Source organism: Anopheles darlingi, chromosome 2 (assembly GCF_943734745.1).
Source record: "Anopheles darlingi chromosome 2, idAnoDarlMG_H_01, whole genome shotgun sequence".
NCBI lineage: Eukaryota > Metazoa > Arthropoda > Insecta > Diptera > Culicidae > Anopheles > Anopheles darlingi.
The window spans coordinates 58,545,283-58,565,282 of NC_064874.1; the positions used below are offsets into that span (position 1 = coordinate 58,545,283).

General features: G+C 44.9%; 2 protein-coding genes across 2 annotated transcripts in view; both read right to left on the minus strand.

Moving 5' to 3' along the window:
* LOC125949927 (probable cytosolic Fe-S cluster assembly factor AGAP009023) overlaps window positions 1-20,000 on the minus strand; it is a 443,394-nt gene that overhangs the window by 124,946 nt on the left and 298,448 nt on the right. The window lies entirely within an intron of this gene.
* LOC125949903 (protein tiptop) overlaps window positions 14,915-20,000 on the minus strand; it is a 15,361-nt gene continuing 10,275 nt past the window's right edge. The window contains exon 2 of the mRNA XM_049677381.1: window positions 14,915-20,000. This exon is cut by the window's right edge and continues 1,807 nt beyond it. Coding sequence (XP_049533338.1) covers window positions 17,466-20,000 — 2,535 coding nt within the window. The 3' untranslated portion in view covers window positions 14,915-17,465.

The window sequence follows — 20,000 nt, forward strand, 5'->3', positions numbered from 1 at the left end:
ACACACGCCTAGACTAAGGATACAGGATAGTACTAGCTAATTAGATCCACACAAACACACACATCGAGGTCGGCGATCGTCGTTGTCTGCAGGCGACTACTGTACTAAAACCCGTTTAGTCCAGATGCCGTACCACGGAACCTCGGCGAAACTAATGGCCTTCCTAAATAACTCGCCACACACCGACACACACAGACGGTACACCGCTTCCGGTTGCCGAGAGGGAGGAAGGTTTTTTATGCACCCTTACCACCCCTTCGGCACGCAGTAAACGCGGCTTTCGACGGTGAATCTCAGTCCTCGCAGCTATAGCGATGAGATCAGATCGGGAACCCGGGAACTTCCCGGGCCGGATATGTAGTCATACCGTTTGGCGGTCCTTCCGCCACCCCCTTGTTGGTGGTGGTTGTCGCCTAATACTATTGTCTAAAACATCCTCGGTCCTGGTGATTTAAGTCTGGCGCATATACACGTTTTTAATGAAAATCATAAATATTCACTAAAAGGCAATTAAAGAAGCATTCCGGTGAGCATGTGTGCGTGCGTGTCCCCCTCGTATGTGTGTCTGTGTGTGCCGGGGTGGTTGGGTTGTTAGCCATTTTCAATAGTCACACATCCTGTGGCGGTGGTGGCGAATTTGCTCGCACATTCGGTTGCCGCCAAACTCGCGCGCGCCTGATGTCGTTATCCGGGGCGCATTGGCGCCGGTGTGGTACCGGCACACACACACACACATGGGCGGCTCTACGGCTAGTTGGCTCGTAGGTGGAGATGAGCTAGCCCATTAAATTACTAAACTGACGACAAATCATTTCTCGATAAATGTGGGTAGCAGATTCTTTTAATGACCGACGCCAACAAAAACAAAAACACTAAATAATCTCCGAACATGGAATTGAAAAGTTTCGCCACCGGCTCGCCCCTTCGCACCGCCTGCCTCCTCACGTCACGCCTCTCATGTGCATGTGTGTCGTGGCCGCGGAACTCTCGCTCTGTCGCTCGGTGACAAAATTTCCGCCCAAAAACCCGCGCCAATACGATGGCGATGGGATACCGAACAACGATAATGAGGCACACAATTGTGGGCCACCGGGAAGGTGGTACAACGATTGGAACAACACCATTTTCACGCCAATTGATGAGCGCACTTTTGGGGTTGTTGAGTTAATTAAATCGATTGCAAATTCAGTCCTCCGGGGGGCCGAGGATTTTGATTTTAGTTTTTTCTTTCCCCGGGCTCGGAATTCCTGACGTTGAGATTGTGGTCTGCTTCTTGTATGTAGTACCTTTAGGCTGCTGCGGAATCAACATAATTCTTAGCGAATCAGGTTATCAAAGCTACACGCAAACGGCTATAAACAATCGAAATGGTCTTATGATAAAAATAATTAACAATGCGAATAACAATGGCGCAAGCTGGCACACAATCTGGAACACCAATCATTAGCGAGGCACCAACACACACACGCTGCGGCGTCGTGGCCGGAAAAGGATATTCACGATTTCTGGCCGCTCTCTCTCTCGGGGCCATCCCCTCTCCGATCCGACCGTTGCTGTCACCTGCCTTTTGGGGGTTGCTTCGAAGGCAACAGCATCGTAGAAGCGTTCACCGTTGGTGTGTCGTTACTGTCGCCGGCGAGTGCGAGAGCGCGTGTGGGTTTAATGTCCGGAAATGGAACCGAAATGGTAATGCATTCCAATCCCGCATCCCCTTCCCCAAAAACCGCACCTTCAGACCCCTCGCCCCGTTTTCAGGCGATAGCGAAGGAGCGATACGGCGGTGCTTGTGGCGTACTTGGCGAAAGTAATGATCATGTAATGGTGCGCCAGCTTTTGGAGATGCCAAAACCCCTTTCTCGCGGCCTACTATGGTTGGAAGCAACCGGCGGGTGGGGTGGAAAATTGAAATTTCCGGCGTAAAAATTGATAATGACTCTAATAACACTAATGGGCAGTTCATCTTGGGTTGGATCGCGAGGATCGCTGAAAGAGGTAGACGATGGATGCGGGCTATCGAAGGATAAATGTTTGTCAATCTGTTTGGGGGGACTAAAGAAGAATAAATGGATAAAAGGATTCTGTAATTGGTTGATCATCAATCGCGTGTATTTCAGTCTTTGGTGGACAACAAACATTTCCTCTTTGGAAACTGTTCCTTGGTTCAGAACAATATATATTTAAATCGTTTGTGTTCCTGTTATTATACTGTAAGGTTACTGTTTCATATTATAATAATCGAGAGTAGATTTTGCAGCTTGCAGAGTCACAGATTAATCTTCGTTTTTTATTCATTTACTTCGATATTTATCACAGCTTTGATAGCGGGCCGATGATCTTCGTAAACAGGAAAAATAATAATGGTTTTTTTGACTAGCGCAGTTTTACCCATAATCACGCAAAATAAGTTTTCTATGAATGACATCAGAAATTTACTCTACTGCGATTTATATAACACTTTCTGCTTATCCACAATTGCCATCTTGTAAGCTTATAAACTTCTCTTGATTATGTTTTCGCCTTTGAAGTGACACGTCTATAAACTGTTTGTCTGCCTTCTGTCCATTGAGCGCAGTTTAAAAAAATACGAAACAAAAAGCCAATTGTAGGTAGATCTAGTGAATAAGTAAGGTGGTCTAGTGGTTCAAACCGTAAATGGGGAATTATTCGTTTTCAGGCTCAAGATAAAACTACGAATGAGATACATGTGCTATATTATAAATTCACGTATCGCTTCAGTAACAGTGGAGAATGTTCCAAAAACCTTTTCGATTTCAGGGGAAGTTACAGATGATTGTATCGTAATTTTGTTGAATTGACTTGATGCTTTGATTTTATTTGGGATTTGCTCGCATAAAATAAGAAGACCATTCTCGTTCAAACGTTCCTCAATGCAACAATGCAATGTATTTTAGCTAGGTTTTTTTTACTGTACGCAAAAAACATTATCGTCTTGGCTGATTTTTCAAGGAAAACCTCAAGATAGTCTAAACCTTAAAGCCACATATCATTCGCTTCAGTTTTTATGCACTTCATTTTGCTTTGTCGTAAAAGTTCCATTAGTAAAGAAGGTGGCTTAGAAACAATCGAGTAATGTATGAATATCACGCAAAAATTTTTATCCACCTCAATGTATTTTATTCTATTATATTCAATTGTTTCCACTGCACTATAATCAAATAGTCCTTCTCTCCACTATAATAGTGAATTTGATTTATTTAAAATCTCAAGCGCATCTTTTGGGGCCCATTTGATCACTTTATTGCAAAACATAATGGAGTTATGCACCAAAGTTACTTGACAATTGATTTATTTAAAAAAAAAAAGCTCTACTAACATCTTCTGCAGTTGACCTCGAACTCTCAATTTTCAATCATCCACCAGTTAGAAATGAGCCTCATTACCTTATTTTAGTATTATCATCAACCACGTTTGTTATTCAGTCAATTGCCCATGAAATGTTGGCTTGGTCCTTATCAAGATTTATTCTAATTTTCTATGAATCACTATTGGTAGATACTTCTTCGGTTTTTCAATCTTACTTCTCTTCTCTTCTCTTTTTAAGGGGGGGCTTTGGTTATTTCGAGTCAAAAACAGGGTTATTTTTGACGATTTTTAGTGAAGAAACCAGTCAACTTTAATTTTTCAAAATAATCTCATATTAAACTACAACTTTTCAAGAATATTTGGTTCTATTTTAGGGGAGATTTGTTCAAAACTACGGTCAAGGCATCCAATCTAGAAAGGCAAGTTTGCAAAAATGTACTTTTTGCGGTGCTCATCGTAGCCACGTGCTGGGTCATCAGAAATATACAAATCAATATTCCTTTGTTGGATTATAAGTTTATCCAGGTAGCCCCGTCGAGTTTTTGTTAAATTTCCCATTTTTCAATTTTTGGCAGATTTTTGAAGTTAAAAAAGAAATGCTTTTTTTAATGTTGCCGCAAAAAACGAGCTTTACATAATTCAAAAAAATATTTTAAAAAAGTATCAACAATTTTCATAAAAACTCGACGGGGCTACCTGGCAAATAGTGTACAGATTATGTGTTCAAAATTTCAAATCGATCGGTTCAGTAGTTTTCATGCTACGATGAGCACCGACTTTGAAAACGCAGGTTTTGGGAATCGCGATTCAAAGTTGCGAGATGCTCTGAGCCTTGTATGAAACTCTGTTTTTCAAAAATCAATATCTTTGTCAGTTTTGCTTCGATTGATCCCAAAGTCTTACACAATACTCTTGAAAGGATAAGCACTCATAAAAAATTATAAAAAGTAAATGCGAAGAATTAAAATAAAATACCGAAGCCCCCTCTTAAAGTGCGTAGTTTTGATCCATGGTTTCGGTGTAATGGTTTGTAATATTGTCACATACTCAAAGGATTAGCTACGATTTTTACAACCCAGAGCGCACTCACACTCTCGCTTATCCGATATTCACGCATTTTTCCCAACGTTCTAACTCAACTCTCACACCAATCATTTCGAGTTCCCGGCAGCGGCAATCAATTGTACATTTTATAATATGCTAAGAGTATTAACCACCGACACCACACCCGCTCTGCGACGGTTCCGTTGAAGCATAAACTCATAAATTTCCCACTTTTTTTCATGAAGCGCCAACTCCGCGCTTCCACCTCCCGCTGCCATCCGCTCACCATCCGATGTCTGTCACTTCCGCACCCATGGGCGAGGTCGAGGTGAATCCATTGATTGCATATCGATAACACTTAGTTCGAGGCGAGACCGAGGCCGAGGATGCGTGGTGCACACATCCGGCATTGGCCATCGATGGCGCAAACAGCCGGGGGTCATAAATTAGGCGGGAAATTATGATGCTGAATGAAACATCGGGATTCGATCGATCGATCGATCGATCTAGAGATCCCGTGCATCGTGCGCCGCTGCACCGGAAACGACAGTCTAGCTTGGTTCTCGACTGCGTCGGCCAAACTGCGCTGAGATGAATAGCGAGAAGTGCATCCTTGGCGCCAGTCAGAGTGCGCGCGCGTGTGTGTGTGTCCATTACTCGGTTAACAAATGATCTGAGAATCATCAGAAACACGTGTTTTGTGTATTATTTATTTACAAAATAAATTATACCGGAATATTGCCACTTTTTCGGGAGCCCGTGGCCGCCCCTTCGCTTAATGCTCCCGATGCATCCCGTGGCATGCCGCTGGCGCGTGATGGCAAGACATCGTTGCATCGTTCTCCAAACCAAGCGCTTCTCGATCGACCGACAAGTGGTCATGTAAACATTCTGCGCGCTTCATAGTTGTTCTATTTCATCTTTTTTCGCTCTCGAAACATCATCGTTCATACTCGCTAGAGACGGCTCGGTGGGGAGGAATATTCGGGATGTTTGGGAATGTTTGTTTTTTCAAAAATGGCTCCATCATCAAACGAATTGATTGGAAGTAGTAGCTCTCGCACGGTAAACATTCGGACAAATTTTGAAACCGAGCACCAACAGTCGAGCAGCAGCAGTACCAAAGGTAGGATGCCGACACCCGGGGGGGGGGGGGGGGGGGGGATCTTCTTTCCCGGCGGGGAATATAAAAGCCCAACCGTGGGTGCTTGCTGATCAAACGTGGATTTGCGCAAAAGCGGTTTTTAATTAGAGCGAAACAACAGTGCGATAAATATTTGAAAGATGATAGAGAGCAGTCGGTAGTGCGGCGGTGGTGCGACTGCTTCGTACGGTTCAATCATGGCGGCAAACAGAAGACGTTGTTTAATATCAAGCAACAAGAGAGAGGGTTCTTTACAGATTTGCAAGACTGTAAGCCGGTCGGTTAAACATCACACATCCTCACCGGACTAACCTTGTTCAAACAATGATAAGCACTTGAGCACTACGATCCAATCGGTGGCATTTGTTCTGCTCGAATTATCATCTTCTTAGTGTCTTAAGGCCCCCATACACGATCGCATTATCTATCGTATGATGAGTTTCTCCAACATCCACCTGCCTGTCCACTAACGGTCAGTTCGTGAAGGTAAATTGTACGACATACATGTTCGTTTACAACCAGCAGAGCTGAAAACTATTGCTATTCTTCTTTGTTGGCCTTTTTTGAGATATAATAAATGATTTCTTCTTCTATGGAGCACCAAACGGATCTATAATATTAGGTTCCGGAATTAGGTTTTACGATTTTTCGATGCAATCTTGCAGTTTTCTAGCCAGAGCTCGATCCAACTTGATCAATTATTGTTGATAACGTTCTCTATCAATAATGTGTCCGGTTTCCAGAGGTTCTTACTTGCATGACACCCTTCAAATTTTTATCTTTTCATTTTTATGCTTGACCCGAACGTTCTGTATCTGTAGAGTTAAAATATCCGCTTCTAAACCTTTAAAGCTAGTTATCATATTTGTCTGTATCACAACATATTCACCATAAGTTTAAACCCACAAACAATAACCCTTAGCAGCCGCATTTTGTTTAAATGAAAGAAGGTTTTTATACTTCCCTGCAAAATCGACATTTTCGGCACAAAACTCGAGAATTTTAAATCGAGAGAAAAATATGTTATAATCAACAGTACGAGCAGTCACTTATAGCATTTTAAAGCAATTTAGTTATACTTTGAAACGTCATAACACATAGGCCTGATAAACTGACAAAAAATTAGTGGCGCCATGTTTTAGCAGAATCGAAATATATAATTCCGGTACCAAATAATATCAAACGATGAATAATACTGTTTGCAAAACACTTTTTGCTCAACCACAAAATCTGTGATTACGAACAAAAATTACAGGCAACCAACAGTCGCTCCACTGACGTTCATACTAGGTCCGAGAATTTCAGTCCATTCCAGCTCGATTTTTGTGGATGTCTTCCCACTGACGTTCAGATTGCTCAATAACATGCAAAATCGGATGGATAATTTTAACGTGCATGGCGGCCTTCAGTGTCTTAGCGGCCCTCGACATCCACACACACACACACGCGCGAGCACAGTATGGTTTATTTCACCACATCACCTTAAGGCAAGGCGACGATAGCTTTATCACAGCCATTTAAAGTGCCGTTCATTCGCAAACATCAAAGTGCGCGATGGTCATAGATAAAAATTATGAAAAATAACCAACACGCTGGGGGAGAATGCGATGCCACCGGTGGTCGGGCCTTTGATATCTCACTCTTTATCTAGCGCAGCTTGTGGCGCAACCGCAAGGCACTGAGAAGGAATCCACGGAATCCCGGTGTTTGCCCAGAAAGCTCATCAGCGCGCCGGATGAGCCGCTTACCGCTCGGCTACTTAATGACATTATTTAAAGGGTGTTTAACCATCGGGCCGGGAGCGGTGCTGCTGCCAAAAACGGTGAGTTAATTGCGCGAGATGCTTGCTTCTTGGGAGGAGAGGTTCAGACACACACGCGATCGCGATCGCTTTATCAGCGCTGGCGGCATCAAACACTTTAATCATAATATTTACCAATCATACCGGTAAAGCCGCAGCCAACCGCAAACAGAGCTAATTGAAAAGAGGCCGACAACAGGTTGCGAATGATATGGTTGATGATAGGATCTTGGATTTTTCTCGTTCTTCTAGTTTCAAATGGTTGATCAAAGATGGAGAGTCGGTAGGCGATCGGTAATCAGTGATTTCCACAGGACGACCCATTTTTAATCAAGGTTCCATGAGGTCTCAGAATTTTGAAGAAATATTAATTAAGGGAAATTGTTTCGAAGAGTGGCCGCAAAATCGAAACGATCAAGTGAACTTTTTGCACGATCTTTCCCATTTTTAATTTCAATAAGCTGTGATCGACTAGTGTAGCTATTTAAAATATGGCAATTTATAAAATAATGCGTAAATCATTTGTATACTTTATTCTTATTTCACGCGCATTTGAGATGTTTCTTTCTTCACTGACGGCATTTGTAATAAACATAGAAAACGGTTGATGTTTTAAAAGTACCACGCCATTAGAAAAGGTGATGAGCAATGCAATGTCATGAAACTTATTGTTTAAAATAAGATTCCATCTTTTGCATCCAATAGATTTAATTCTTCGTCCGTTTAGTGAAACTTCCATACAATTTAGATTGTATTTACAATGTGCAATAGAGGGATGAACATTTATTTTCTTTCAATAGTTTTTGTAAGTATGAACTCCTACTTTATATCTTTATGCATACTCCTTAGTAGACTTGTTCATTACACTAGTTGGTTCGTAATGGTGATTTCCAATCATTACTACAAATTAAATTTGCTAGAGTTAAGTTTGAAATTGTCCCTTAAGAGGTTAGAGCATCGCTACTGAACGTTTCCATATCATTCCAAAATTATCCGTAAGATTTTATAAGAAAAGACATAGCGGGAGCCTTTAAAATTTCAAAGAATAGTGAATGTATAAATGTATACATTACACTATCAAAGATAAACCATGTTTTATTCATTGAACCCACCTGAAATTGTCTTCAACTCAAAGAAGTCCAGCCCCAATCATTCAATTACTAGCATCAATTTTGAGAATTGATGAAGTTATTTGAATACATTTTTGTGTTTTATTCGCCGATTGCAAGCATCTGATTGCTTCAATTATTGTAAGCAGAAAACAATTGCTTCTGCAGGGATTGCTTTCGATACTCCCAAACCCTCTATAGCCTAAATCCTTCTATATACACTCTCGAACTCTTCAAATGCAACTTCTCCCGCACTTAATTCAGTGGAAGGCAACTCGATAGTTACTCATGATCATTATTAGCACATCATGCTGCATGACGATTATTATAAGCGGTCTAATGTACAAATAATGTACCCATTCGATAAGTAATAGCATTAATTGAAACTATCGTTTCCAATCACTTCATGTCGAAATACGAATATTCTTGAATTGAATAATTATTGGAGTTATATTTGTAGTTGCGTACATGTGTGCAGTTGTTTGAATAGTTGTTTGAAAAGAATTGCTAAAACAATTGTGGCCTTTCAGTAGCCGCTAATAAACGCGCGTAAAGTCGTGTCTCGAGTTAGTTCTTATCATCTTGAAATCTGTATATTTTTTTCACTACTAACATCATCATCATCAGGAAGCGCCGCCTTGCGTGCGCCACCGAAGTAAGCAATTTTGCGCGATCATGCTCCAGTTGCACCACATTTTCACTCAATCTGAGCCGCAAACTACTGAGCCAAGTGGCCAGCTTAGCGAAGGAGCATTCAGCACGATCATAAAACAGCTAAGCAATATCGCTGAGTGCAATTATTATTAGTTTGACCGCTCGTAAATGCCGGCTGCTCGTAAAAATGGTTTTGTACAATTTCGCCATTAAATCGGAATGAAACCAGATCCTCGCACTGGCCAGTGGCCTGGGCCTTGGAGTGTGGCGACGTAGCGTGCAGTGGCACCCCGATTTACGACTTCCATTGAATTGACGTGGTTCGCGCTGCAGCACCGCAGGAAAGATTAGAAATTTCTTCACTCCCCGCCTGTACCACTGTCCTCGGCATCGGTCCTGTCGCTACCAGACAGCTCGGAGTCGAGGGTTTCCACGGACGGAAGTCGATTACTTCGGCGGAAGGTGTATGTTTGAGTGTTCGTTTGAAATTTCGGTGCTTTTCTTCGGCGCGGGAAATACCCTCCTGGCGCGGACCATTGCGGACGAATCGCGAAACGGCATTTATCAATGTTGGTCCATTGACGTGCACCGGAGCTCGGAGGACGATTCCGCGGGAACAACTTTTTCATTGCAAGGATCACGAACCACGGGCATCGACAATCGGCATCTCGCTCGTAGACGTGAGAAGTTGCATTTTCGGAACCGGAACGGAGTTGTAGCAGGCTTTGCCCCGATTCTCAGCTGGAGGATTTCTTTGTTTTCTCGCTGCCCCTAGCCTGCTTCTCTATTCTCTAGTGATGCTATAAAAATATTTTCCCAAGATTTATGCCTTTATTATTGCACTGCAAATTGCATCAGGCATGAAAGATTTACTGCATTCAACCAAACACACACAACGCACACACACATTAGTTTCGAAGGGTCGAAAGTGTTCGAGGCTTCTTGCGCACATCTAGTGCACTTTGATGCACATTTTTATGACAAGTGCTGATTTCCTGGCGAATTGGCAATGCTGCACTTTCCGGTGCACGAACCCCGGGTAAGCTCCGGTACTCCAAGGGAGGGAAAAAGGGACTTTGAGAAAACTTTTATGGATCATCTTATGGGGTCACGGTTGACGGACGGATTTCGATAGCACAAGTAAGAAACGGGCAGGGGTTTCGGACGCTAGACGCTAGAGCTCAACCCATTAAACTATGTGTAGCACCGAGCAGATTTAACATTTGGACCAAATTCAAAGGAATTCCGCTTGACGAAAGTTGTTTGCCAGCGTCAGTGCCAGGTCACTCTCTAATGGTGTTCTCGTTGAAAACTGCAATCAAAACTGCGGTGTGTTCCGTTCTGCGTCTATTTTGCACGATGAAAAGATTTGGTTAAATGGATTCGGCCATGACCAACTGTGTTGCATAGGACACAGGATGGACTTTCTTTTTTCAATGGCTGCGTTTGTAAACAAACCTATTCAAACTGCTGACTAGTGATGTGTCCTTCAGAAACTCGGTAATATCTTGGCTATCACAAACGATGGAGCGGTTGTAACTGTTTGAGATGAACAGAAAATAGTTTTGCAAGATGGTTTCCCACTTTGAAGCGCTTTCTATTAGACGGAGTCAAAGAAGGAGTGTGCACCGGTTGTCTGTATCCCTAAAATGTTTCAAACATATCAGGTTGTCAGCCTATCGAAAACCATAAGGTATATACTCATATAGTAACAAAACATTACTATTATTTGAGTGTCTAAAAATGGCTGCTTTCTATTTAAGTAAAGTCCTTCAGATCGTTTAGTTTCGATTATGTGTGTAAAAAAGGGTTCAGAGGATTTTGCAAATTTGAAAAACAAACAAACTAACATTTTCCGAAATCATCGATTAAAAGGTAAGCAAACATAACAGCATCAAAAATGCTTTCGATAGTAGTTTTTAACCATTTACGTACTTATTAATAGCGAGACAGCCCTATATAGAATATAAAAATTGTATAGAATTATTCTAAAAATAATTAGCTTTGAATAAGAAAGAAATTTTGAGCTCGTGTTTTAAGCTAAATTTTCAAAACTACTATTTTCATTTCAACTTTAAAATCCATATTGCAGCTAAACGGTAAAGGCCGTACAAAGCGGCGTTTGACTGAAAATGTTGCGATAACTGATAACCAAATGTAAATCACTTGAGTAAAGTGCTAGACGGAATGGGAGCCTGAAAAGGAGCAAGTACCGGGGCTCTGATCAAGCCCAGTTCTATACCAAAGAACTAAATTTGCAGCCACGCTTCCAAGGTAATTGATGTCATAGATGTGTCCGTGTGTTTTTCAATACTTCCTCAATTACCTTTGAAAGGTTAAACTATAACCCTATAAGGTTAAACTATAACCCTAATAACATTCCCTAAGACTAAATGAAATAAATTGCAAAAATGAACTTATTATGGCCCCATTAACATAAGCCTTGCTCAAATAAATCAATCAGATCGACAACTAGTGTATAGCTTACTTTACAAGGTTCCTAGTTTTATAAGAAATGAATATTATTCTGCAAACCGATAGATGTTCATATAAATTAAATAAGCTTATGCCAAGGGACAAAATACACGCCTGTGATGCCTAACAATATATCATTAAATACTTTGCATATCTCAGACCTAGAAACAGTGTTCTAATAAAAACAGACAAAACAAAAAACGAAAGATTGTTTCCGAAGAAGTCACAACTCTAGGATAAGTTAGAAGTCTCGGAAATAAATAACCAACAAACATCTTCGCTTCTAATCAAATGAAACATTTGAAACGGTTTCATTTAATCGGATTAACGTTTAGAGGAATTGTTATTTGTAAATAGATAAAACAATGTAAATACCGCTAACATATTTTAACCGGACCCTTACAAGCGCACATACATAAACAAACAAAACACTACAAAGACAAGCGATACAACAAAAACAAAAACGATACAATAAAGTGGTGTGAAAATGTATTTCAACTTTTGATTGATGGCTTCTGGTAAAAGCAACACAAACAACCATTTCCTACCTATGCGCAGACACACCGAGAGTAATTCCGGCGTCCGAAATGGCGTCCATTTGCAAATAATAGACACTTTAATTGTCTCATTACGCCCGAACGGACGACGAAGTGACGAACCGCTCTTCCTTAAAACGTCAATCAACGAACCATCGACAGAGTATTATTATGTACCTAGGAACTATACCTCCCATCAATCCACAATCCATCCATCCATCCACCCAGCAGCAGCAGCATCATCTCTCGCCGCTGCGATGCAAAGCGCATGAACGAGCAGCAGAACACCAATCACCCAACCGCCCCTTTAGCGCATATAAGCGTAGTGCGAGCGAGTACGCTATATATCCCTCGCCCAACTACGGTCGAGTGACAACCGCCGGCGGCGACGGCGAAACGAACAAGAACACGAACACGCGACCACCGAGAAACCCTCATCACCTTGCTGGCAGCAGCAGCAGCAGCACCGCGATTGCAATAACCATCCCTTCCATTCGATGATTTCCATTTATTCCCGTGTCCGTTTTGCAGCGTTTTTGCATCGTCATCATCATCATCAATGATGCCGGCGGTGTCTACGGTGCACTTACCTTCCCCTTTCGATGTCGTCGCTCGTTTGTGCTCGCTCACTCCAATGAGGCCTCAACGTCATAACCCTTTCGATTTGCTCACTCGAGTCACTCGTCATCTCACTCACTCACTCACCAGGTCGTCGAACGATGATGGCGACGACGACGACGACGACGATGACGACGATCCAAGCACACCTGTGCGAAAGCGAGATGGCCGGCGAAACGTGCGCAAAATTGACCACCACCCCCGAGTGGGGGAAGGGGGCGTAAAGCACATAAATATTCATGCACCACCCTCACACTACCACCGACCAGCAGACAGGAGAAGCGATCGGCCTCCCAAAGGACGATTTAAAGAAGCCAATCAATAGGCACGACCGCTCTCGACGCTCGCTTGTCTTCGCTTATGCGCTTCGCGAACACGATGAGCACTTTTTTTCTGTCTGTCCCCTCAACATAAATACATAAGAAGCTGGTGGTTTTCTTTTGCTTTCGTTGCTTCTCGTGCTGCTGCTCCCGTGCTGAATGCTGACACTGCATGTCTCCGTCTGACTGTCTGTCTTATTACCTGGTTGTTCAACGATGCTCCGATGCTCGGACACGTGTGTCCTGTTCTGAAATTGAATTATGCTGCCCCATTCGTTTCTTTCCATTCGTTTTCTCTCACCAAACCATGCGATCCTTTCCAAAGATCCGTAATGTTTTGCATTTAAATAATAATTGATTTTATGATTTATTTTGTTCATTCCATTATTATAATTATTTTTTGCTTTATTCTCAATATTATCTTACTGTTCACCACCGGTCACGCTTCTTCACGCGCTCACACCTGCCCTTTCCTCTCCGCTCCTCACGGCTCCTTCATAATTGTGTGTATTTCTCACTGGCATCATCATCATCATCATCATCATCAGCACCCTTCCTTGGCGTGATTTATACATACGGAGCAAATGCCATCTGGTGAGAGGCGTATACGTCTCTGTGCTACTGCGTACCACCTGCGTGATGGAACGTATGTAACGCCTCGTTATCCTGCTCGTACAGCAGCTCGTGTGATCCCCTAGCCCTTAGTACCCCCGCGATATTAACTTTGTTTGGATTCGAGAGAGAGTTCTAGTATTGACTGTCGGCACCTTCCAGGATAGATTGATCGCATTCTCTACGCGCGTGTGTGTGTGTGTGTTTGTGTGTTTATATATCAAAAAGGGAGGGCGATTAGCTCTTCTGTAACTGGGCTGCTGGGAAGGGGCTTTTAGGCTTTTCGCTAAAATGTTTCAAATTTTTAGTGGCGGAAGTGGATCTTGAGCCAGAATGAGCCGCCAGAAGGGTGGCGAAAGGCGAACGAACGCAAACACCACGCAACACGGCGTATATCTTACAGAGCAGGAGAAGAAGGAGTCCCGACATCTCGCAATCCCCACCCACACCATGGCATTATCGAGTACAATCGAGATGAGGTCCAGATGAGGGCCCACCACTACCCACCACGTGGTCACTTCTAAAAGAACCGTTCTTGTCAATGGTTGCTTTGATTTGTTTGTTTATTTGCCTTTGATGCTACACACAGGACTGCTTCACGCTTCTCCGCAAAGGATTTCCCGAGATTATTTTTCATGTAGAGGAGATTCTATTCCCAACCCCCCCGGGAGGCCAGATTAGCCAGTGTACTAAACACTTTGGGAGTCCTGCGACGATTGACCAGCGGATGCTTCCACCTGCCTGCTTGCTCCTAACGACCGTCACGATGCGTGCGATTGGCTTCTTCCATTTTATACACAACGCCTACTTGCCCCGGGGTTAAGTCGACCATTTACCAAATTCATTTATCCTATGTTGCGCGGGGGGGAGGGAACGGGAGGGAGGGAGGGGAGAGGGGTGGTGGTCCCCATTCGAGACCCTTCTTGAGACAAATTACGTATACGTGTTTTTCTTTTAGTACTTTGTTAGCGTATTTTTGTTTGTTTTTCTTTTGCGTTTGTTCCTCAGAATGTGTGTGTGTGTGTGTGTGTGTGTGTATTTAAGTGTTTGTGTAAGTTCTTCTTTCTTCTTCCCTCTTTTTTTTCGTATTAATATCCTTAATTTTTCACATTTTTTCAACTCCAGCTCCTTCACTTGAAGAGAAGTCCAAACGTTTTTAATACCTTGTCGTATGTTTGTGTGTAATGTGTGTGATTTCGTTATTCGAAACTATCAACCGCCCCCGGGGGGGGAAGTGGGTCTCCCCGTCACTCGCGGCCTCCCCACGACGACGACGACGACGAATACATTGCTGTTTAACACGCTCTGTTGATGCTCTCTGCTACGCTTCGATTTGCGATTCGCATTTGATTTAGGGAAACGGTTGCAGTTTTTTTTTTGTTTTCGGTGCGGTCCGCCTCGCCCATAAACGTCATAAAAGTAATGATAATAGCGCGAATATATTCATATATATTTATATGTATATATATATAGATCATATATAGGTATCGTAATGCAAACTGCACTCGCACAATATAATACAATGTACAGAGGGAGAGGGGGGTTGTATTTCAATTTGTTATTCTCATATGTATAATCAGAGATAGAGTATCGCTGCTGCTTCCTCTCGCGGTATACTGGGTTTTTGTCTTCGACGATTTCGGGCGCATTTTGTATTGCGCCTAGAATTTGCAATCTTGCCCGCGTATACTGTATTTTCGATCGTATTTTTCACCACAACACCTGCGTGAGTGTGTTGCCATGGTTTCTCCTCGAGTGTGCGTGTGCAGTAGTATTCCTAAATACTAGATGGCGTTCGTAACCCCAAAAACCGATGCACAAGCACACACGCACACGCCGGCCTATACCCTTCTATCAGATGGAAGCCTTAACTACTCCGCACGGCGCTGTCGTCGAAGCCCTTCTAGCTGTTTTTTTAATTCTACGATTCCGTTTTGCTTAAATCACTCTCAATAAATAGGGACCCCGCTTCACTTACGCACAAGACAGTTCTTGTTCTTATACTGAGATATCCGGATGCCCGGACCGTACTACTACTGCTGCTGCTGCTGCTGCTACCTACCGTCCCGACCTACGGTCTGTGATCTGTGTGATGCCGTGTATAGTTGAACGGGGGGCGGCGGTAGGCTTATTGTGTAACTACTGGCTGTAACTTACTTTTGGAAAGGAGTTTGAAATGCTTACTTTTTTGTTTCGAGTTTTCTGACTTTTTTATGTTTTTTTTACATTACTTATTTTCTCCAACTCCACAACCACTACCACGCCTGACAGGCGCTTACTTGAGACTTGAGACTGCGGCTGACTGACTGACTGACTGACTGACGAGATGTCCTTTGTTAAATGTTAGTTTCTGAGAAAACGCCTAGTAAACGCTCAGAGCAGTCAGGTATGAAACTATTTACAATCCACCTTCAACAGCCTTAAACCCTCTAACTGCTCTGCTGTGCACTAAATGCTGCCTGGCATTCACACGTCAGCAAACCAGCAAGCTGACTACTGACTACTGCAAACTGAAAAGGGATCGAATGAGCGCATCCGTAAGGATCTGTCATCCATCACTGGGATCACCCTTAAATGGAGAAACTAAAATCACATCTTGTGCTGTGCCTCACTGTGCGGATCATCTTGCAGCTTGAGTAGAACCTGCGGATCGTACTCCGTGCACTGTATCACTGGTGGTGGCACACGGCGTACGATCCGGTTAGATGCCGTCAGATGCCATTCAGCTGTGCTGAGCTATGAGTGCATTTGATCGAACATACAAAACAGTAACCAAAAGAGGGGCCACAAGCATTCTACCGGCCATATCTCTTCTTTCTTATCTTCTTTCCTATTTTTCTCTCCTTCTTCCATAATGCGAAAATGCGGTATACGTGTGAGTACGATTCGATTCCCGTTCGTTCGTTCGGCTTGGTGTGAAGTTTTGCTTGCAATCGAGCAATAGATTAGTATACAGTGTTTTTTTTTTGGCACGTCCGTTGACTTTTGTGTATCGTATCCAGTGTTTGCTGTAAGGATTTACTTCAAATTTAATTGTTTTGTTTTCAATTGTTCTCTCTCTCTCTGCTTCTTTTCTTTTTTACATAAACGGTGCAAGTTTTTCCTTTTCTTCAAAGTTCTGCTCTCTTTTCTTACCACTCTTACTTTTCCTCTGTCATTAGCGCCTCTATTTTCGTATGTGTGTTCGTCTGTCCGTGTATGTTTGCCGTATACTTAATTTTCTTTTCGTATTTCCAACATTTTGTTTGCTAAATTTTAACGCTTTTCCAAGATGTGTGTTAGAGTGTGTTGTGTAGTTTGTCTTTCTTCACCCTAGTGTGTTTGCTAGTTGATAGTTTGGTTTGTTTTTGTGTGTTTTGTAAATTACGTATACCAAATTTTTGTTTTGTTTTGCTTGCAGTAAATTGAATGCGTCCTCTGAATCTGGGAATCAGAGCCAGGACTTACGAGAGGGGGGGCCAATAATGCTCAACTTCTGCTGCTGCTACTACTGTTGCTACTCCTCATCGAATTGATCGTATCGTGTTTGCGCTCGTATAACTAGGTTGCTGTAAGGTTGACTTTAGTTTCCGTGTTTTTTTTCTTAGTTTTCGATTAAAATTACTCTTTCTCTCTCTCTTTCGCTACTCTCTTTTTCTATCGCTACAACCACCCCACCGGCCGAATTCTGGGAACTGTCATTTGGGCTGTCAACTGAAAAGCTGCCATCAAACGCTGCTGCTGCTGTACGTGATCGTGATCGCTTACCGCACTTGCCGCTATTCACAAGGATATGTGTCTGTCTGTGTGCTGGGTGTGTCAAGACGCTCTGTTCGCTGCTTAGGAGTGTCAGACGTACTTGGAGGACAGCTGCTTCGCCAACTCGGTGTACTTGAGGAACTTGGAATGCGGGCTCTCGTCCTGGAACGAAGCCGCAGGCGACTGTGACGGTGGAGGGCTCTTCGCCGACGCCGGTTCCATCGATCGACGTTCGGCACTTTCGCGCCCGGAACCACCACCGGATGCCACCGACGAAGACGATCCCGAACCGGCACCATTACCTCCAGCGGAAGTGACGAGAGACAGCGGTGCATTCGAACCACCTCCCGATTTCGGTGAATGCGGTGACGGTGAGGAACGTGCCTTGGCGTGAAGGGCCTGGGCACCGCTAGTGGCCGTCAGCGAGGAACTCTTCGGATCCGGAATGACGTCATCATTAACGAAGTGCGCCTTTGACAGATGGTGACGGTAGGCACCCTTCGAGCTAAACGTCGTATCACAATACGCGCACTTGAGTGTCCCCGCACCGCCACCAGCCTCCTCCGACACGGCCACACCCTCATTACAGGCCCAGCTGAACGCCAGAATAGCGCCCGGAGCAGTACGCGATACCGAAGACGCTTGACCACCACTGCCACCATTGCCGGACGCTGCCGAATTCGTAGCGGCCAACAGAGCAGAACTGGAACTACCACCACTACCGCGGCCACCACCACCACCACCGGACGGTGTCTCGGTTTTATCACAAAGTTTCTGCAACGCGGCCAACGGATGAGCGCTCGACTTTTTGCCACCGGACGAGGAAGATCCGGAACCATCAGCACCACCGGCACCACTGCCACTGCTGCCGCCACCTCCCGAGCCAGTCAGGCTGTCAAACATGGAGGACAGAGCACCGAGACTGCTGCTAACCGAGGAGGAAGGTGGTACCGGTGTCGATTTTTTCGTCGTCGACGTTGGACCATCGGCACCCGGCGTCGAACGGGATGCAATGGAATGATGATCACTCAAGGGGCTTGCGGCCGGACTGAGCGGTACGCTGGCCGTCGAAAGGCGTGGACTGGGCGCAGGGCTCGAACCGATACCATGATGCTGTTGCTGCTGCTGTTCGTCGTGATGTGCATCCCGATGGTGCTGCGCCTTGCTCGGTGGCCGCATTTCATCGTCCTGCAGTTGCTGCTCCTGTAACTCCAGCTCCTTCTTGATGCGGATCTTTCCGGCTTTGGCACCGCTCGACGGTGTCGTCGTCGCCGGTTCCTCCGGTTCTTCACCTCCTTCGTGCTCACCGACACCACGCTCATCATCGCTATGTAGCTCACGCTTGATGGCAACATTCTGACCGGTTCCAGCTCCTCCAGCTTGCTGATCATCCACCTCCATGAATGGTTTCTCCGGAGTTCCGCGCGGTGTCGAGTGACTTGGAGTGTCGAACTTTTTGTCCGGAGTCAGCGAATCAAGCCGTGAGCTGCCACGTTCGGAGATCGAGCTCGACTCACTACCGGATCGTTCCCGGCGGCCATACTGCTGCGAGGCGTAGTGTTGCTGCTGCTGCTGCTGTTGGTGCTGGTGATAGGAGCGGAGCAGGTTCATCGTTTGCTGATCGACGAGCGGTTTCGTGTAGTCGACACTCTCGTCGATACCGAGCCGCTTCAGGATGCTGGAACCGAGTGGTGTCGATGCACCCTGATTACCGGGACCACCACCACCACCAGGACCACCACCACTACCGGGACCACCACCGCCTGGTCCACCACCGTACCCGGAGTGACGGGATCGCGTGTCGAAGCTCTTCTCGATCAGCTGCTCGATCGCGTTCAGTACTGATGGTGAGGAGCTCTTCTCACCACCACCGCCAGGGGTTAGATCCTTCTTTGTGAGCATGGAAACGGGCGAAAGGAGATCGGAACCGAGCGGTGACTTCGTTGCAACCGAGGATAACGGTGACGAGAGATCATCACTGGCGCTCTTCCGGCCATCGCGTCCAATCGGTGAGATCGAGTCCGGCGGAAGGATCGTATTGGAAAGCAGTGCACTCTTCAGCTTCTCCCGTTGCTGCTGGGCGGCCAGTAACGCCGTTCCTCCGATGCATTGCCGGATGTGATCGACAAAGAGCGTCGTCTCGATCTTTTCGCCACACTTTTCGCAACTGATCTTACCGGCGCCCAGATCACGCAGTGGTTTGTTAGCTGCGGCTGCGGCCGCGGCCACTGCTGCAGCCGCCGCCAACGGACCACCACCATCAGCACCGTTCTTCGGTCCACCTCCACCGGGGCCACCGAAATCGTGCTGAGCGCGCTCCATCTCGAGCAGCTTGCGCACCGGCAGCGATTTTTTGCGCTTTTCGCGCGTCTGCCGCCGCCGGCTGCCACTTTCCGTGATCGAGCGCATGATATGCTCTTTGTAGTGTGCGTTCTTTACCATGTGATTGCTCAGCTCCTTGAGGGACGAGAACGCTTGATCGCACACCTTGCACGTTAGAACCGCGCTGACGTGGCTGTTGGTTTGAGCGGCTGCTGCAGCAGCCGCCGCAGCCGCCGAAGCCGCCGACGTTGTCGAACCGGCACCGCCACCAGGTGCACCACCACTTCCGGGACCGGCACCACC